The 18,411-nt window shown below is 36.0% G+C and overlaps 1 protein-coding gene across 8 annotated transcripts in view; it reads right to left on the bottom strand.

Annotated features, from left to right (window-relative positions):
- The window catches only part of PPP4R4 (protein phosphatase 4 regulatory subunit 4), a 190,244-nt gene that overhangs the window by 112,894 nt on the left and 58,939 nt on the right, over positions 1-18,411 (bottom strand). For 7 of the 8 annotated variants that reach the window (XM_077123440.1, XM_077123432.1, XM_077123436.1 and 4 more), the window contains one exon: positions 16,878-16,980. In XM_077123440.1, coding sequence (XP_076979555.1) covers positions 16,878-16,980 — 103 coding nt within the window. Of the gene's footprint in view, positions 1-16,877; positions 16,984-18,411 lie in introns of those variants that run through there. The other variant, XM_077123437.1, reaches the window with a different exon arrangement.

Raw genomic sequence — 18,411 nt, 5'->3', positions numbered from 1 at the left:
GTATTTAAAATGTTCAAAAACAGACAAAACTAGATTATATAAGTATATATGATTAAGTAGTAAACATTATAATAAAAAGCAAAGGAAATTATTAGAAGAAAAATCTGGAGTAATGGGATAGTGATTTTAGGAGAGAAGGAAGGGATAGTGATTTAAAATACACAGAAGGAGAATTTCCAGGCTGTATGCAGTATTCTCTTTCTTGACCAGGATTGTAATTAACATAGGTATTCACTCCCGTCATAATTCAAAAACCTGTACTTTATTTTTTGTGCACTTTTCTGTAGGTGTGCTTTACTTCATAATTTAAAAGAGATTTAAAAATTCTAAATACTTGCAGCATTTAACTGGAGAATTTGGTACCCATAAATACCTAGCAGAACACCAACATCATTACAAATATTTAGAATGAGTAAGGTAATTATAATTCAGAGCTGACTATGCATACCCAAGCATTCAGGCAGAAAACAAGAAAATATAATTTCTTGTGTACAATTCTCATAACACATATTCTGTGTTTCAATTTATTTTCACCATGCTAACTAAATGAGAATAAAATACTTCCTTTACTTGGCCTTCAGGATACCACATTCTCCTGGTTTCCCTTCTTCCTCTACTTTACGCTACTTCCTCTCTATTTCCTGTAAATATTGGACCTCTTCTCTCTCTACATTCTCTTCTTGTAGCTGTCAAGAAACCATAGGCTAAGAAATTAATTTAATGGAGTCCTAGACTGAGAATGCCCAGCAAAAGCAAACAGTTAAACTCTACAGAAATAGCCCATTTAATCTCGGAATCTCATAATTCTCCAATATTAAAATCAGTGAAACAGGAGCTAATAATCCAAAACTTCAAAACACATAAAGAAATAAGCCATCGTGAAAGAGTTCAAAGAAATGAAAAACAGTAATATCTAACCTAAAAGATTATAGATATTGGACTTATCTAGAATATTAAATAAGCATTTAGAATGTTGAAGTGACTTACAACTATAATACCTTTAAGTATTCGTCAACAAACCATTAAAGACCATTTGAAAGAGGAAAATGGTCCTAGCCATTGTCTATAAATCTTTTATTGATTCCCTCTGGTAGTACTAAGAAAGTACCAGTATCAAAACATACAGAGTAGATGTTAGTAGCTTGGAAGAAAATTTCAAGGGCAATAATGGAGCAATTTTTAAAGAAATACTGTAAAACCAAGAATCACGATGGAAGTACTATGTGAGAAAACACAAATGACACTTGATAACAATGATCTGAAAAGTGATTAGCGTTAGAATCTTATTGTGAAAAAAATTTATTTTGCTTATATTTTTCTTTTTTGGTAAGCCTCAAAAAAATTTCCACAGATAAAATTCCAAAAAATATAAATTCACAGTCAAAAATCATGAAACAAAGAAACATGGTACCATCTGAGAGATTTAGCAGAAACAGACTGAAAAAGATTTCAGATATTGAAATTAAGTATACTTGAGCATATTTAAAGGGGATTAAAAATATGAATTATTAGTAGAGTTTTTCTCTGCTCATGCATGTTGTCTGCCTATTCCACCAGGTTTTTTGAACATGTTAATCACAGTTATTTTGAATTCAGTCCAATATGACCAACATATAGGTCATCACCGATAATAGACATATTGATTGCTTTATGTGTGGGTAAATTTGGGGTATTTTTATTACTTTGTATGCCTAGTGAATTTTTACTGAATGCTCAGCATTCAGTAAAGACTGACATAACAGAATTTGTGCCCAGAAATGGGCATACCTCCTCTGCTAGGCTTTTTAGTAGAGGACATTGTCTTCTAGCCAGTAGTTGAGGTGGTTTCGAGTTTTGATGTTGCTAGAGTAACCTCTATGGCACCACAGGCTTCAAATTCCTCCAGTAGTCGGTCACTGTTACCTTGTGTTTCAGGGAGTTGAGGGGAGGCTGAGATACCAAAGATACACATAAATCCTGCTCTACCCTGAGGTTTCAGAAGGGTCTTTTTATATACTCTTGTCCTTTCCTCAGAAGCAGAGTATTGTTGCTTATTACTGAGTATTAGACTCATGCTGGGGACAGGATTCTCAGAGAATGCCCTTGGGCCAGCATCAGTATTAGGGCCTCTGAACCTCATCCTTGGAGAGAGACCATATTCAGTGTTCCTATCAACTCCCCTTGAATCAGTGGGCGTTAGAGGGAGTCTTTGGCAGGGTCCAGTTTTTTGCTCCTTCTCTAATAAAAGGCCTCTGCTTTATAGCAGTACAGGGTCCTGGGTCTAGTCTCCTGCTCCTACCTCAAGGTCAAAAGGCTTTTGTTACCATCTTCTCACAGACGAAGTAAAATTTTGCCTGGTCCTGGGGCAGAAAAGGTTTCTTATCCCTCTTCTAGAAGCAAATGAGTTTTGCATCTACCACTCCCCCAGAAAGTGAGACTTTCCCCTGGGCCTAGAACTAGGAAAGTTTTCTTCTCCTCCCCCAGCAGCTTAGATTTTTGCTTCTTAAGGGAGAGATTATGAGGAAGTAGGCAGAGTTGTATTCCTATCCCCTAGCAGCAGCCACTCATCACCATACCGGCATCATCAAGGCAGGCTCTTTCCAGACTCCTGCCTTGCTCTCCATTCTTCTTCACGAGCATGCAGTGGAGGCAGTGGAAAAGAGCTTGTTAGTGAGTGCAAAGCTCCCTAGCGTCTGAAGTGTGAAATTTATAATATTTCAAACTGATATGCTAACCTACAGTCAACATTTAAAAACTTGTTAAAATTTTAGCTTTTCTCTAACCACCTAATATGATGGCCACCTCTCCCTTTTATACTCTGCCAAAAGTCAAAGTGACTCTGTGTCACATCTGTCTTCAAAGGGGCTTGTCTCTTTTTTATTGAGGAGTGAGGGGTGCTGGTGCATGGTGCAGGAAATGAACCCAAGTCTCCAGCATAGAAGGCAAGTATTCTACCACTGAACCACTCATATATACCCCTCTCTTTTGAACTCAATTCTCTTGGTTGCCTTATGACCCCAACCTTCTAATGAGTTCAAGAAGAGGTATGATTTTGTAGATATTGTGGATAATCCAAGCTAGTTAGAGTGAAAGTAATGTCTCCTTGCAGTTTTCTACATCCTAAGTGAAAGTGGAGCTGATATCTTTGTTTTTGATCCCTAGAGATTTTTTTTACTCTCTTACAAGCTTAGCTATGTATTTATTTAAAGAATTCTTCTTGTGTTGTATCTAGAGTTTTCAGATGTTATGATGTGGCAAAACTTCCTAGGCTATTTAATTTACCACTCTGCCAAAAAGCTAGCTAATCTAGAATTTTCAATGAATATAATAGATCTTTATTATAGTGGATTATGTGAATATCTTTTTTGCTTTGTAATCTTGCAAGAATTGTAAATCACAACACCTATAAATGATCCTTTGTACAACTCAAATGCCTAAAGTAAAATATAATATTCAAGAAATATCAAAGATAAAATTTTTTAATTAAGAATTTCAGAAATTCTTTTTCATTTAATGAAGGACTGAATGACTAACAAACACATGTGAGAACACTGATTTCCACTAGAATTTACCAAGAGGCAACATTAGGTCTATTAGGAATATTAACATACAGAACTTTTTATATTTGCCCAGAAAACTACATACTCAGTAAATGTTGACACTGAACTTTTATCATTATTACTGTAAAATAATTAATATATTTTATCCTTAAATACAAATAGGCCTTTCACCCTCCACCCTTCTTAACTTGAGAGAGTGTCCACATGTTCCTTTCTCTGCATGTGTACTTAATAAATTTTTTACCTACTTGCTCCATCTGTGCTGTGTCTCTGAATTCTTTCTCACAATGCAGCCGAGAATCTGGAAACTGAAATCCGGTAACATAGTTTGGTGAACTAGCCAGAAGCCATTTCTCTCTATGTGAACTGATGGGTACTGGGAAGTTTGGACATGTGCTGTCACTTTGTTTTCTTTTCACTTGGCTCATTGCTATCCACTCCTATGTCCTCATTTTTACTGCTTTCTCTAGAAATCTAGGGACTCTGATGTAGCTGCCTCAGGATATAACTTTGGTGCACCCTGAGCCTCTGGTTCCTTCTTCACAGATGGTAGGAGCTCTGTCTCTGCACTTTGTAGATCCAGGGAGGCTCAGGGCAGTGGATGACACCATCCTTTGGCACCTGATTGGGGGTTTCTCCCCATGTCAAGTCCAATGGGAGCCATATCAAGGTCCCCTGTCTCTGTATCTCTGTCTTTCTCTCCTCGGCTCTCCAAAACTTCTCTTCACTCTCTGTTTTCCTCCCATTTAAGGACCCAGACCTTTCCGGCTGAATTTGTTTCTCTTTTCATCTCTTCAACAGAGTTTCTCTCCTCTGCCTCCACTAAGAATCTCCTTTCTCCTCTGTCTGGCTTTCTATGCCTTCTGAAACATTCCATCTTTTGTAAAACAGGATTCTGGGCTAAGGGTTCTTGTACCAAACAAGGTATTATCTTTGATTCTAGGGAATCACCTCTGGGTTAAGCCAATAGGGAATTGAGTACTTTCATTAGGAGTGTCTCCCCTGAAAGCCAGAAGCGAGGTTTGGAGGCTAAAGTCTCAGCTATCCTAATTAAAATAAACTGAGCCTGTGAGAGTCAGTAGGCCCTCCATTTTTCTTAAAATAAGTGTGCAAGCCCACTTGCTCTCTGCTAGTGCTCACCATGGGTTCTCTAGTCCTCACTGCATGGGGCCAGCCTAGATTGCAGTTTGCCCTCCTACTTTGCTCTTTGGTGCAGTTAAAACTTTGGTGGGCCTTTCTCATGGGGAAGCTAGTAGTGCTAAGGAGATTGCTTTGATTTTCTAAAATGCGCATTACAAAGGAAAGAGGGAGCCTCACTTTTTGGCCCTGTCCCATAGTATTTCCATACCCAGATCCTGTGGATTGCCTACCCAGGACATTCCCCCTTAAGGGGAGCCCAGTTTCTTTACCACATGTTCTTTCCCCCCAGAGCAGTCATGGCAACACCTGGGAGAGTCCCTCCAAGAGATTCTATTCTACTAGGCAATAAGTCAGGCACTAAATTAAGAGCACAGACCCATAGGAAGACGAGTGTGTTGGCTCAGCAGTACTGGATAGTCCTGGGCCATCTGCGTCCCAAGTCTCTGAGGAGCCCCAGGGATGCCTGGGGATAGGGTGCCTAATTCCACGGCCACCTAGTGATCAGTGCTCAGAACGGCAGAATGGCAACCTGGGATGCTGGGCACCAGTAGGGAAATTTGCCATTTTCTCTCGTTCTTAAAGATGGGTGGTGTTGGCAGGCACTGCCAGCTGCAAGGAGGAGAGGCAGCATCTGCACCCTGCTCTAGTTGCTCATGCCCAGCCTCTAGCCAGACATCACACCCAGACCAGACCAGCCTTGGCCACAGCCCAAAGAATTAACTGCAAGTCCGCACAGTTTTAAAAACAAGGCCTTTAAAAAGTCCAAAGATTGTGGAGTTTGCAAACAAATTATTAACAGTCAACGTATTTCATGCTGCGTCTACAACTATTCCCAACAAAAGAAATGTAAAGCCAAGGTGGGGATTCCCTGCTGTGTGCAAGTCCACACAGAGCAAGTAGCAGGGAGCTTCTTATGGACCTCACAGCTCTGCTGTGATAAATCACTGCAGCCAGCCATCCCAAGCTCTGCCATGGAAAACACCTACAAGCTTACCCTGACTTAGCATCACAGAGCACATCATTGCCGTCTTCTTCACTGCCAACTGCTTGGAGGAGTTCTACCTCCACAACCTGGAGGAGGTCACACATATGCTCAAGTCCAAACATAGGGACAACTATCTTGTATTAAACCTTTCTGAAAAGAGATATGACATCACAAAGCTTAACCCAAAGTTCATGGACGTAGGCTGGCAAGACCTCATTCAGTTTCTATTAAAACCCGTTGTGGCAAAATCTAAACCTTCTCTCCTAAATTATACTCTGTCTTTAGCCCTTAGGAAACAGGAAACTTAAGAGACAAAAGGTCTCCTCTTTTGCTTTTTCCAGAAAAAAAAACGGGAAATTCCAGCAGTCAATATAAACTGAAAAAAAATGGGGGAGCATGGCCCTTCAATGGGACTCTCAATTATAATACAATGTTATAGTCTGTAAAAGACAGGGAAAGAGGTAAAAAATTTCCTATGCCCAAGTATCTATGGCTCTCTATGTTGACAAGGAACTAAGACAGACTAAGAGCTTGTATTATACTCATGTCTCAATTTTCATAAAGGAAAAACACCTATTTATTAAAAGGCATGAAAATGTGCCACCAAGCCAGTTAAGTGTAATGAGCTAGGGGAGATCACTCGGGAGAAAAAGGAATCCCAGCCCTGTTCCAGGAGGGATTAGTGGAAGCCCTAAAAAGTTACCAATATAAGCCTGGATTCCTGGGAAAGTCAGATTTTGCTGAGCACCCATTTCATCAGCCAGTCTGAACCTGACATTCGGAAATAGTTGCAAAAGCTCTCCATGGGTCCATAAACTACCACTAATGATTTATTATAAACTACCCCTTCTTTCTTTAACAATGGAAACAAGGCTGGGAGGAGGAGAAGGAAAACAGAGGTAAGCAAAGCCCAGAGAACAAGTTTAGCTTATTGCAGTCAATACTAACAGCACTCTATCCTTTCGAGGTCGCATAAATCATGGCTCCAAGCCTCAAGAGCCCACTTCAACTATGAGTCAGAGGGCCCAGTGGCAAAGAGGGTGCCAGAAACGTCAAGAAAACCCTCAACCTTGGGATCCACCACGGCCTTACCACAGGTACCACCAACATGGGCTTCAGCCCAGGGACTGCACTGTCTCCCAAAGGAGAAGCAGGAGAGCCCCCTGAGCCCTACTTGAAGCAACTGAAGAAGACTGACAGCATCTGAGGCTGTGTACGGCTCTGCTGACTTCACAACTGACCAACTTAAAAGAGTCCCAGGTGACACTCAGTGGGATGGGCAAGAGTATTAATTTATTAACACTGGAGCCATTCTGTCCTAAACTGCTGGGCTTACCTCCACTCTGACTTGCGTAGTTATTGGAGTTGACAGTAAAGCTAAAAGTAAAACCTCCACTCTCCCTCTCCTTCGTAGATTCAAGGACATTCCAGTATCCCATCAATTTCTCATTGTCCCTGAATGCCCCAACTTCTTCTAGGGAGATCTTTTTCATTCCCTGGGGACCACCTCAAGGCCAGTATACCCAATTAGTATTTACCCCCTTGTTTGCTCTGAGGCCTCAGAGCAAGGCTTCTTGGCAGCCAAGAGAAGATCCCTAAGCAAATAAACCCACCTATGTAAAATGAAAGCATCCCAAGGTTAGTCCATGAATAACCCTAACTGCATTCAAGTTCTCAATTCTAAATCTTAAAAATTCATTTTTGAATCCCTTTCACTCTAATTCTCAATATCTATTTGCTTCTGTTTTTTTGTTTGATGGGTTGGTTGGTTGGTTGGGTTTTTTTTTTTTTTTTTTTTGGCATGGGCAGGCTCCAGGATTCAAATCCAGGTCTCTGGCATGGCAGGCGAGAATTCTGCCACTGAGTAACTTTTGCAGCGCCTTCTATTTGCTTTTAAATGAAAAAAATTAAAAATAAAATTCCCACCCTACTCAAACAGTATTGCCCCAAGGATTTAAAAACAATCCCTATATGTTTAAAAATACCTTAGCAGCCCTTACTAGCCTCCAACTGGCTACAAGTACAGTCTTACAATATGTTAACTTTGTAAACCAACATATTCCTACTATGAAAGTAAAATCTGTCTATCATATTCAATGCTAACCAAAATTTAATAAGTCTGTCTATAATATTTTTAAATGATTGTTTAAACCATGTGTGCATATAAAACTAGAATTTCATTTTCCCTGTAAAATAGTGTAAATTATTACTCTATTCTTACACTTGATCTTAGCCAAAAGGCCAAGAAGTGGTATTAGTCTACTCTCAATGAAAGGTTATAAAAATCTCTTAACCATCTGAGTACTTCGCCTAAAAGATAAAAATTTTATATCACATAAGAGTAATAGCCTTGTTAATGCTTATGTTGTCCTTATCATCCTTTATTTCAGAAAACAAGTCTTCTCACTCTTAAAGGAAAACTGTTACAAAAGATTTGTTCTCTTACCTTGTAAAAATGCTAAAATAGTTTAACATACTGCCTTAAAAAATGCTTAAGAAATATTACAATAGTTAAGAGATTTTTCTATCCTTCTGTTAGCTAAATATGCATGAGTAAAATGTTATTTATATAATTAGAAATTGTATCTATTCTAATATTAATCTGTATAATAGTAAAAGTTACAAATGATGGGCACCACAAACTTGCTTGTTGTTACACAATTTACTCTAAGTCTTCTCTAAAAGTACGGGTGGTCAGCTGTTAAGCCAAAACTCCATCTTCAATAAAAAGAATTTTAAAGGAGAAATAAGGCAAGTATACAAATTATATTCTATCTGTTAATTAACATAACCCTGGTAAATCCGTAAAAGTGAAACAGAACAAAACTTCTATAATTTGTAGTTAATGACTCCAACATAAAACTGTCAAATGGTATTTCTAAAAGTAAATTCATTTAAAATATTTATAAAAAATTAAAACAAAGTATATGCTTTCACAGCAATCACATTTACTCCTAAGCTTTAACTGTTATCTCTAAATTCTAAAATGTTTTGCCTAGTAGGTCCCCAAAACTTTAAGTATCTATATAACATCAAAAACTCAGAGTTAAAGTTCTCCAGCTCTAAAGGCAGCATTACTCCATACAGCAATATGTCCTTAGTTAGGACGAAGATAAATAAAGTATTGTTTATATCCTAAAGCGTCTGTGTAAGACCAAAACAAGTGCCAAAGTATTTTAAGCAAAAAATAAAAATATACAGTTGCAAAGTCCCTTAAATTAAAAAAACAAACAAAATCCCATAAAACTATTGGACTTCTTCACATGGGGAATTTCTTCTATTCTCTAAAGCAATGAAGGCTTCCAATTTAATAAGTCACAGACACTACCCCAGGGACTTGAGCTCAAAAAGCAAAAAAAAAAGATTGTTCTCACCTGGGCTCTAAAATTAGAAAAAAGGTAAATACTGTCCTTTTGCATTTGTTCTGCATGCTTACACAGCAGCGTAGAAAAAGCAAAGCTTTCTCTCAATTAAACACCATCAAGAAATACTCAATTTCTTAAATGCCATACTCTTAACCAACAAAAAAGAGTAGTATTTCATTGTCCTAAATATCACAAAAATAATACTAACATCGCCCAAGGAAACAACTAGGACAACACAGCAGCCAAAGCTGCAGCCCAGTCAATCAAGCCCCTTCTAAGCCTCATTCTTGCTCCCCTTAACTTAGCATATATGTCCTCTTCCCCAGTTAAGCAGGAACAAGCCGCCCAGCTAAGAGTCACTCTTAGACCTAAAGATGCTCAGTTCCTTCCCTCTTTCCCAGTCTTCACTTGGCTAATGTATCTCCTAAACTCACTCACTTCTATCCTCCCCTTGCTATTAATCAGCCCTTGCTTTCTTAAGTTTCTCACCAAATTTATTTCTTCCAGATAGAAGCCTTTTACATCAAACCAATACTGATGAGAGGATTTTTAGTCATTCCAACTGCTCCTCCCGACTCCTCCTCTCTCAAATTAAATAAGATATCCAGAGAATTCTCTGCCCCTTCAGACAGGGCCTACACCCTCAAACAAGCCAGAAGCCGCTAAAGAAGATGGACCGTTGTCCCTCAGCACATGTTAAGATTAGGGGGCAAGAATTCTCTGAGGGGAAACTTGAAGCAGGCTCAAACAGAGGGAGGAGGAAGAGAGAAAACTGTGAAGGAACCCTTGAACAAGGATGTTTAATCAAGGTCAATAGGTCCTGTGTCCAGCACAGATACCCTCCCATGTATCCCACTTACAGGAAACAGCAATAGCAGCATGCCCAACTACAACTAAATGAACCTAACCTGAGTGAGTCATTTTTGGAGAAGGGCAGAACCAACAGGCCCCCTCAAATGCACTGTCCACCACCATGCATTGCCCTGAGGAGAAGGGAGAGTAGAAAAAAGAACCCCAAACAAGGAAGGGGGAGGGGGAATAAGTAAAGCTAATCTATAAAAGCAAATGGCCCCACACTACATATGGCCTCTTGCCCTCCATCTTTCTTTACTTGAGTGAGTGCCTGCAGGCACCTTTCTCTGCATGTGTACTTAATACACTTCCTATCTACTTGCAAAAATAAATATATAAATAAACATAAACAAAAAGAAAAAAGCATAATAGACATTATTTTCATGATGTATTATGGTCAAGTTAATTTTATTTTTGAGCTGCAAACCACAGAAGAAAGTAATTTGTACCATTTGCTCATGTTCTCTAATTCCTTTAGTTAATATTATCTTTTTTTCGTTACTCAACTAGAAGGATAATTATATAATTTCATGCTTCCTAACCCATAAAATCTCCTAGTTTTGTCTATTCTAATCCTGATGTTTGTCTTCCATCAGTCTTATATTACAGTAGTTATTTCACTTTTTCTTCACTTTCCTTCATATCAGAGTGTCCCTAAATGCTTCCCCTGCCAATAGAGTACTCTACTTTATTGTAGGCATTTTATAATCTATAGAGGGTCTATAACACCATGTTCTTTCACTATGTGTAACTTGTTGCTTTTATAAAATCCTTTTGCTTTTCTCATACCTTTTACTTATCTCCAAAAACATCATTTACAGGGAAGAAGTCAGGCGTACTTTTATTTTTAAGCTGTAGACCACAGAATATAGCAATTTGTATTGTTTTGTCTCTAGTCTTTTAGTTGACATCGCTTTTTTTATTTTCTTATTGAACTGTAAGAATAAATTATATAATTGCATGCTTTCTAGAAAATATTCATGGACAAATGCTAAATTTTTTAAGTGAATTACTTAACTTCTCTAAGCCCAGATTTTTTCAATTGTAAAATGAGAACAACTACATCTTGTGGGGTTTTATTAGGATTTTAAAAAGGATGAGTCTAAAGCATTAACTACAGTGCCTGGCATTCAGTAAATATTCAACACATTGTTACTGTTTGTCCATGTAGCTAGGCTACCTGAAATAGAGCTTTTAAAAGCAAGTAAATTAAAGCTTTTTGTTCTTAAATAAATTTATTCGCAAAATAAAGGCTCTTCTACAAAATTTTTTTTAAATAAGATCTTTTAAAAATTGAGCACATATTCAGTAAATATATAGCATTCTAATAAATAACCACATAGGGAGAAATTCATGATTTTTTTCAATTATTTACACAAATAAAAATAAAGCCATGCAAAATTAATAAAAGTAGAATTAATGAATCTTTCAGAATCAGAAGACTGGTAGATCACATTCCCTGACCTCAATCAAATTTCATATTGGTTATTATGTCTCCTTTATCCTTTCTCTATTATGCATCTCCTCACCACTCCACTCCCCCCAAAAATCTCTTTAGGAACACAAATCAGTATTATACCACTCCACTGATATCTCATTTTCACTTCTCATCTAGGAATGCTATCAATGGATAAGGCCAATGTGTCACTGGGCTTTTAGGTAGACACTGTCTCAGAATAATAAAGTCAATCAATGCTCATTCTAGGCACTGTTCTAGGTTCTGAAGATGCAGTGATAAACCAGCATGACAAAGTTCTGCCTCCATGGAAGAAAGGAAAAAGCATGGTAGATAATAAGGTCAGAAAAATAGACAGGGTCATTTGAGGGCATAGTAAGGAATTTTCTTCCATCTAGAATGGAAAAGTACTTGTTTATGTTTCCTGTGGCTTCTAAAACAAATCACAACAAACTGGGTGGCTTAAAACAACAGAAATTTATTTATTCTTTCACAATTCTGGAAGCCAGAAGTCCAAAATCAGAATTACTGGGCCAAAATCAAGATGTCAGCAGGGCCACACTCCCTCTGGAGTGTCTAGAAGAGAAATTCATTCTTTGCCTCTTCTGCCTTCTGGTGACTGCTAGCATTCCTTGGCTTGTAACCGCATCACTCCTATCTCTGCCTCCATCTTCACATCATCTTCTCCTCTGTGTGCGTTTGTCAGATCTCTTTCTGTATTCCTCTTATAAGGACACAGGTGATTGCATTTAAAACCCATCTAGTTAATCCAGAATAATCTCCCCATCTCAAAATCCCTAACTTAATCATATTCTACAAAGACACTTTTTCCAAATAAGTTTTAACTTATAAATTCCAGGGATTAGGTCCGATATCTTTTTTTTTTTTTAAACACTGCTTCATCCCAGAGACAGTGTACTTACTTTATTTATTTATTTATTTATTTATTCATTCATTCATTCATTTATTTTTACATGGGCAGGCACCAGGAATCAAACCCGGGTCCTCTGGCATGGCAGGCGAACATTCTTGCCTGCTGAGCCACGGTGGCCCGCCCAGGTCCGATATCTTTTGAGAATATTATTCTGCCTACCACAACACTTGAGTAATTTTCATGCAAATGAGTGATAAATTATGTTTGATGTTTTTAAAAGATCTGTCTGGTTGGGTAGACTGTAAGGGCAAAATAGGAAGCAATAGGTCCTGTGAGGAGGCTGTTGTAGTAACTAGATGAGAAATAATTGAGGCCTAAGAAGTAAAATTATACAGTACGTACTCATTGCAACCATGATCAGTTTATAAGAAAGGTGTATAGTAGTTAAGAGTGGGGACTCAAGTCAGACTGCCTACTTCCAACCTAATTATACCACTTGCTAGCTTTGTGGCTGGGCAACTTACTTAACTACGTTGTTTCTTTCTCTATCAAGTGAGTTTAACTGCTATAATGGCACAAAGAGATAAAATATACTGACAGAATACAGAGTCCAACACATAATAAGCCCTCAAAAAATAGCTATTTTTATCTGTGCCCAACATTGTATGTTTTCTATAATACAACTTTTACTCCATATATTTTGGTTCCCAAAATAAGTGAAAAAAGTAAATAAATGGATTCAACAATTCAACAAGTAGATACTTTTCTATACTTCATTTCAATAGGAGCCACCAAAACTATGTAGTATAATTTTCTCATTACTACTTTAAATTTTTAAAAGGACTGCAGTATTTTAGAAATTTACTTAATCAAATTCTTTTACCTCTAGTTAACTACAAGTTCAAATACAATATTCAAATCTAACATCTAAGATTTCAATTTAAGTACAGTGGAAAATAAATAAAAAGGAATCAATAATAAAGACCATAAAAAACATTTCTTTTTCAAAAGATACCCTAGGATTCATGAATATATAGCAACAACTATATTTTAAAGTGTCTTTATACTTAGGGAATTGAAATTGGAGATCAAAATATTTCCTTTCTAGATTCTTATGTAAATTCAACCCTGAGATGAGTGATCTAATTGCATTATTATCTACTGTTTGCTTTGGACACAATTTAGAAAAGTAGGCTGTAGAAATACTATGGATCAATTAAAGTCTAATCCTAATTGTTTCTGCTATTTTATTTTAACCTTCATCTCTAAAATGGTGAAAATAACATTTAAAGTCACTGTCATTTAAAGGTTACTGTAAAGATGAAATACACAAAAATAAAAACAAAAGTAAAGTTATCCTTGGTAAAATTTTATAATAGATAAAGCCAGCAAAATCTACAACATTGGTGCCTGTCCATGCCAAAAAAAAAAAAATCTACATCATCACTTAATCTAATGTACTTTCAGGTAAAGATCAGTTAAAGGATGAGTTCTATGCTCTACTTATACTACTTTTATGAATGTAAGAAGAATCTTGGGAATGATTATCTTCTGGTATAAAATATTTACTGTTCATGTCTCTAAATTCTCTAAAAGTAAAACATTCACAGAAGACTACTATTGAGTAAGCACTCAAACTATTCTTCCCATTGATTTAAGGGACTTTCAGTTAAGATACTGAAAACCCAACAGAACCATACGGATGCTCAAGTTAGAAATTTGGAAGTCATTACTGACACTTCCCCTCCCTCACTCCCCACATCCAGTCTGTTATGAAGTTCTATTAATTCTACCTTAAAAAAAAAAGAAGCATCTCAGATATGTCCTTTACTTTCTACTGTCCTAATTAGCTGTCCTAATTCAAGTTGCCATCAAATATCGCTAGCACTAGTGATAGAGTTTTATGATTGCCCCATTCCCATCCACTCTCCACCCAATAATTGAGATGATCTTTGAAAAAATGACCTGATGGACAAAGATCAAACTCCTGTATGCTCTTGGCCCCTGACCCCAGCTCTTTAATCTTCTTTCAAATCACACCCATCCTCATTCACTGGGTTCCAAACTGCTCTCTGTGCCTGGATCACTTATTGCCTGATGCTACAAATGACTGCTTCTTCCTATCCCCTGGACTTTCAGCTTAAAAGTTACTTCCTCAAAGAGGCTTTCTTTGGCCCCTCAATAAACAGTAGGCTCCTCTTACCCACTCTCCCCTCTTACTTTATTTCATAGGCTTCGATTCTTTACACTCAGGTAATTTGCTTAATGTCTGTTTTCCCCCTCTAAACTATAACCTAGAAGGCATGTTATGTTCCCTGTTTGTTTTGTTCACCTTTGTTTTCCCAGTGCTTAGCACTATGCCTGGCACCTGGGAGGCAAACAGTAACATTTATGAATGAGTGAATGAAAATGTTATTATTACTAAGCTACTTTGGGGCCAAAGATTGCTTTTCTATAAAGTGAACTAAAACTATGGCCATCGTAAATGTAAATAAAGTGGCTTTTTGAAGTCTTGTCATTGGTTTTATCACTTGAAAATAATCACTTAAAGGGCAGTGTGACGGTGGCTCAGTGGCAGAATTCTTGCGTGCCATGCCAGAGACCCGGGTTCGATTTCCGGTGCCTGCCCATGCAAAAAAAAACACTTAAAAAAGTAAGGCAGAATTAAAGAAGGCTGTTAACCATGAGTATAATAAATCTTAATATATGAATACAATTATTCAAAAATAATTTGAAGGTTTTATAATTTGAAATTGGGTTGCTTAAGCGTTTGGCCCTTTAAATTATATATTAAACTCTCTGCAAAAGTCATTATTATTTGAGTTGCCACCATAAACTCCTTCCCATTTGTTTAATTCATCAGCATTTTTTACATAAAGTCAGAATCATGCAATTACATACTGTCCTATTCTGTTCTTTAATTGTTTTCCATAATCTTTAGGTCTTCCTGACAGAATTAATCTGGGACTCTTTCACTCTTTATTTGAATCTCTTTCAGTACTTGGTATAAAGCAAGATAAATGAGGGTCCTGAATAAACAATTGCTTATTGATTAACGAAAGGAAAGAATGAAATTATTCAGTACTAAAGGTTTCCTTAGTACATATTCATTCATATAAATTTTCTTTATATCCATTTGTTCAATCTGCTACATTATGGATTAATTTTAATTGCTTTAAAAGCTAATTAAAATCATATCTTCTCTAACTCAGACATCTTACAGTTTCAGAATACACATTTGATTCTTTGCACAATTATGTTATTTAATTGCCTGTATTAAACCCATTTGCAAAAGGATTTTTACAAAATAATTCAGAGGCCTCTAAAGTTCACTACTCTCTCCCTTGTCTTTTATTTTTGCTTTATGAAACTTTGGACATCCAATATGCTGCCTATGGACCTCATTTAGCCTGCTAACTACACAGTGTGTAGCATGCTTGATATTTTTAGCTCTAAATCTAATTCACTTTTACATTAACTCCTTAGTCCAGTGGACCTAACCACCTAATCCCTTATACAATTGTTTAACTAGCACTTCCAAGTACCATGCTAAAAAGCTTAAGTCAGTTAGTATCATGAAGTTGAATGTGATAATAAACTTGGATTGTCTAGGCTTAATTCCATTGAAATTACGGCATGATTCTTGGAAAAATAGATATCAAAAAGCTTCATTCAGTATTCCTTGATTCAATTTTGAAGCACATTAAACAACAAAACAAACATCTTCTCAACTCACCACTGTAACTAGTAAAAAATTTCTATGGCTTAAACTGAAATGTGAGTAACTTCTGAGAATAACATGGTACCTTGACCTAACTGACAATAACTGAAACAATGCTATATACACCTAGAAATAAAACATAACCCAAAGACACTAATAACTACAGTATTTTAAACATGTATAAATTAATTTAAAAATTATGAAAACCATTATAACCAAACAGAAAAGTGAAGCAGATTACACAAAACTCACTATTCACAAATACAATCTCCTTAGTATGTAAACTCCCTAACGTAACCCCATTAGTAAGTTCCCAGAGGACACACTGACTATTGTCTATTTCGTTCATTCAAGTTCTTACAATGAACAGCACTTTGCACATAGGGGAAACTCAATAAATATTTGATAGAGGTAGACCAAACATTTTTATTCACATAGCAGGAAAAGCAATTTCAAAGGAATTTAGGAAGCAATAGAATAAATTTAAAATAAATTGTAATGGCCACAATTCAATCTTTCTTTAATGATTTTTCAGAAGTTACCACGGGTCATCATTATGAATATCAGTCAAATATATTTAAATTGATGTTATGGAAATACTATTAATATAGATTTAAGTCAACAGAATGCCAAATAAAAGAGCCATGATTTTGTGAGAAATCTTGTGAGAAAAATTAAGAATATTTGAATTATTAAAAGGTTAATTTTATTAGAGTTTCTCCACTGAAAAAAATGACCAAAGAAAACTTGACTCCTTAAGGTCATATCAGCTACTTTCTACAAATGTTTTCATCATAATTCAAAATGTACATCATAATACTTCTTTCATTCAATGATTAGGTACAAAAGATCAGCCATCAAAAGCTCTAAAATTTTTCTTCCCACAATGACAAAATACAACTGGAGGAAAATGGGAACTTCAATTTCTATTTCACACCAACTTACTCTGACTTTTGGCAAAACTCTCCGAAGTGTCTCAGCAGGATTCTGTCGCATCAAAAATGGAAGATTTGCAATCACACTTGTACCTTGGATATCTTGACCGGCACTGCCAAAGGAAACACAAATTTAAAATTTGGAATAAGTTCAATTTCTAATTTATTAAAAATAAAATGTAATAAAAATGAATTAATAAAAACAGGGATTAATTTGAAAAATAACTGCTTTTAATGATAAACATTCAGATTTTTGACAAAGTTTTAAACTTTAGACATATCATGTCAATATAAAAATAAACCAGACCTAAATTGTCATTAAATAAATCTTATGGAAAACGCATGAAGATATGATGCTTATGAATAAATAAGATTTTCTGTCTAAATGCATTTTTAAGTCTAAAAATCTTGAGAATAATTTTAAATACTTAAAAGTTCTACTTCATTTTTTTCTGGTGACTTGCCAGTGTGCTGTACTTTTTAAAAATGTAAGTGGTACAATTTTATCATGGTAAAATATTAATAATCATAGCAATAATAGGGACAGCAATAAAATCAATTAGAGCAGAATCAATCATGCAACTTTCTTCTGCTACATTACCTGTTGTCCTAGATTTACATCAAGAGTTGTCAGAAACCTCTTCTTAAACATATACTCAATACTCTTAAAATTCAGAAGGATACATATATTTAAACAGTACCTTTTGGACATAATATTCATTAGGACAATAAGATTTTTTTAGGACAATAAGATTTTAACAAAATAATCTCAGTAATATTCCAGTGACCAAATACCTGAAAAGAAGTTTCAGAGTCTTCTGAAACGACATTTCCATGAAGTACAAAAATTCTTTGTTTTAAAATACAACCTAAGGAAAAGTCCTGTAGGTACTTGAAATATATGAAATTAAGAGGCTAGTATTTCTAACACCACATCAGAGGGAAACTCCACATGCTCTTAACTAGTACTAATTTAAATAATAATTTCTGAGTCCCTAATATTATTTTTACTTGTCTCTTCAAATGGAAGACTTTGTAGCTATACCATATATAAGACTTTAATATATGGTTATTTAAAAGAGATTTTTTAAAAATATTTTTATTGACAAAACAAACAACACATAAACATATACATTTCTAACATATGAACATTCCATACTTGGTGTTCAATCAATGGCTGACAATATCATCACAGTTGTATATTCATCACCGTGATCACTTCTTAGAACATTTGCATCACCCCAGAAAAAGAAATAGAAAGAAGAAAGAAAAAACTCATACATACCATGCTCCTTACCCCTCCCTTTCATTGGCCACTAGTATTTCTATCTACCCAATATATTTTAATCTTTGTTCCCCCTATTTTTTTTCCTATACCTCTTACCACTCCCTTTCATTTATCACTAGTATTTCAGTCTACTCAATTTATTTTAACATTTATTCCCCCTATTATTTATTTTTTATCTTTTTTTTACTTATCTGTCCATACAATAGACAAAAGGAGCATCAGACACAAGGTTTTCATAATCACACAGTCACACTGT

The sequence above is a fragment of the Tamandua tetradactyla genome, chromosome 12, assembly GCF_023851605.1.
Source record: "Tamandua tetradactyla isolate mTamTet1 chromosome 12, mTamTet1.pri, whole genome shotgun sequence".
NCBI classification, from domain to species: Eukaryota; Metazoa; Chordata; class Mammalia; order Pilosa; family Myrmecophagidae; genus Tamandua; species Tamandua tetradactyla.
This window is presented reverse-complemented; position numbering and strand designations above follow the sequence as displayed.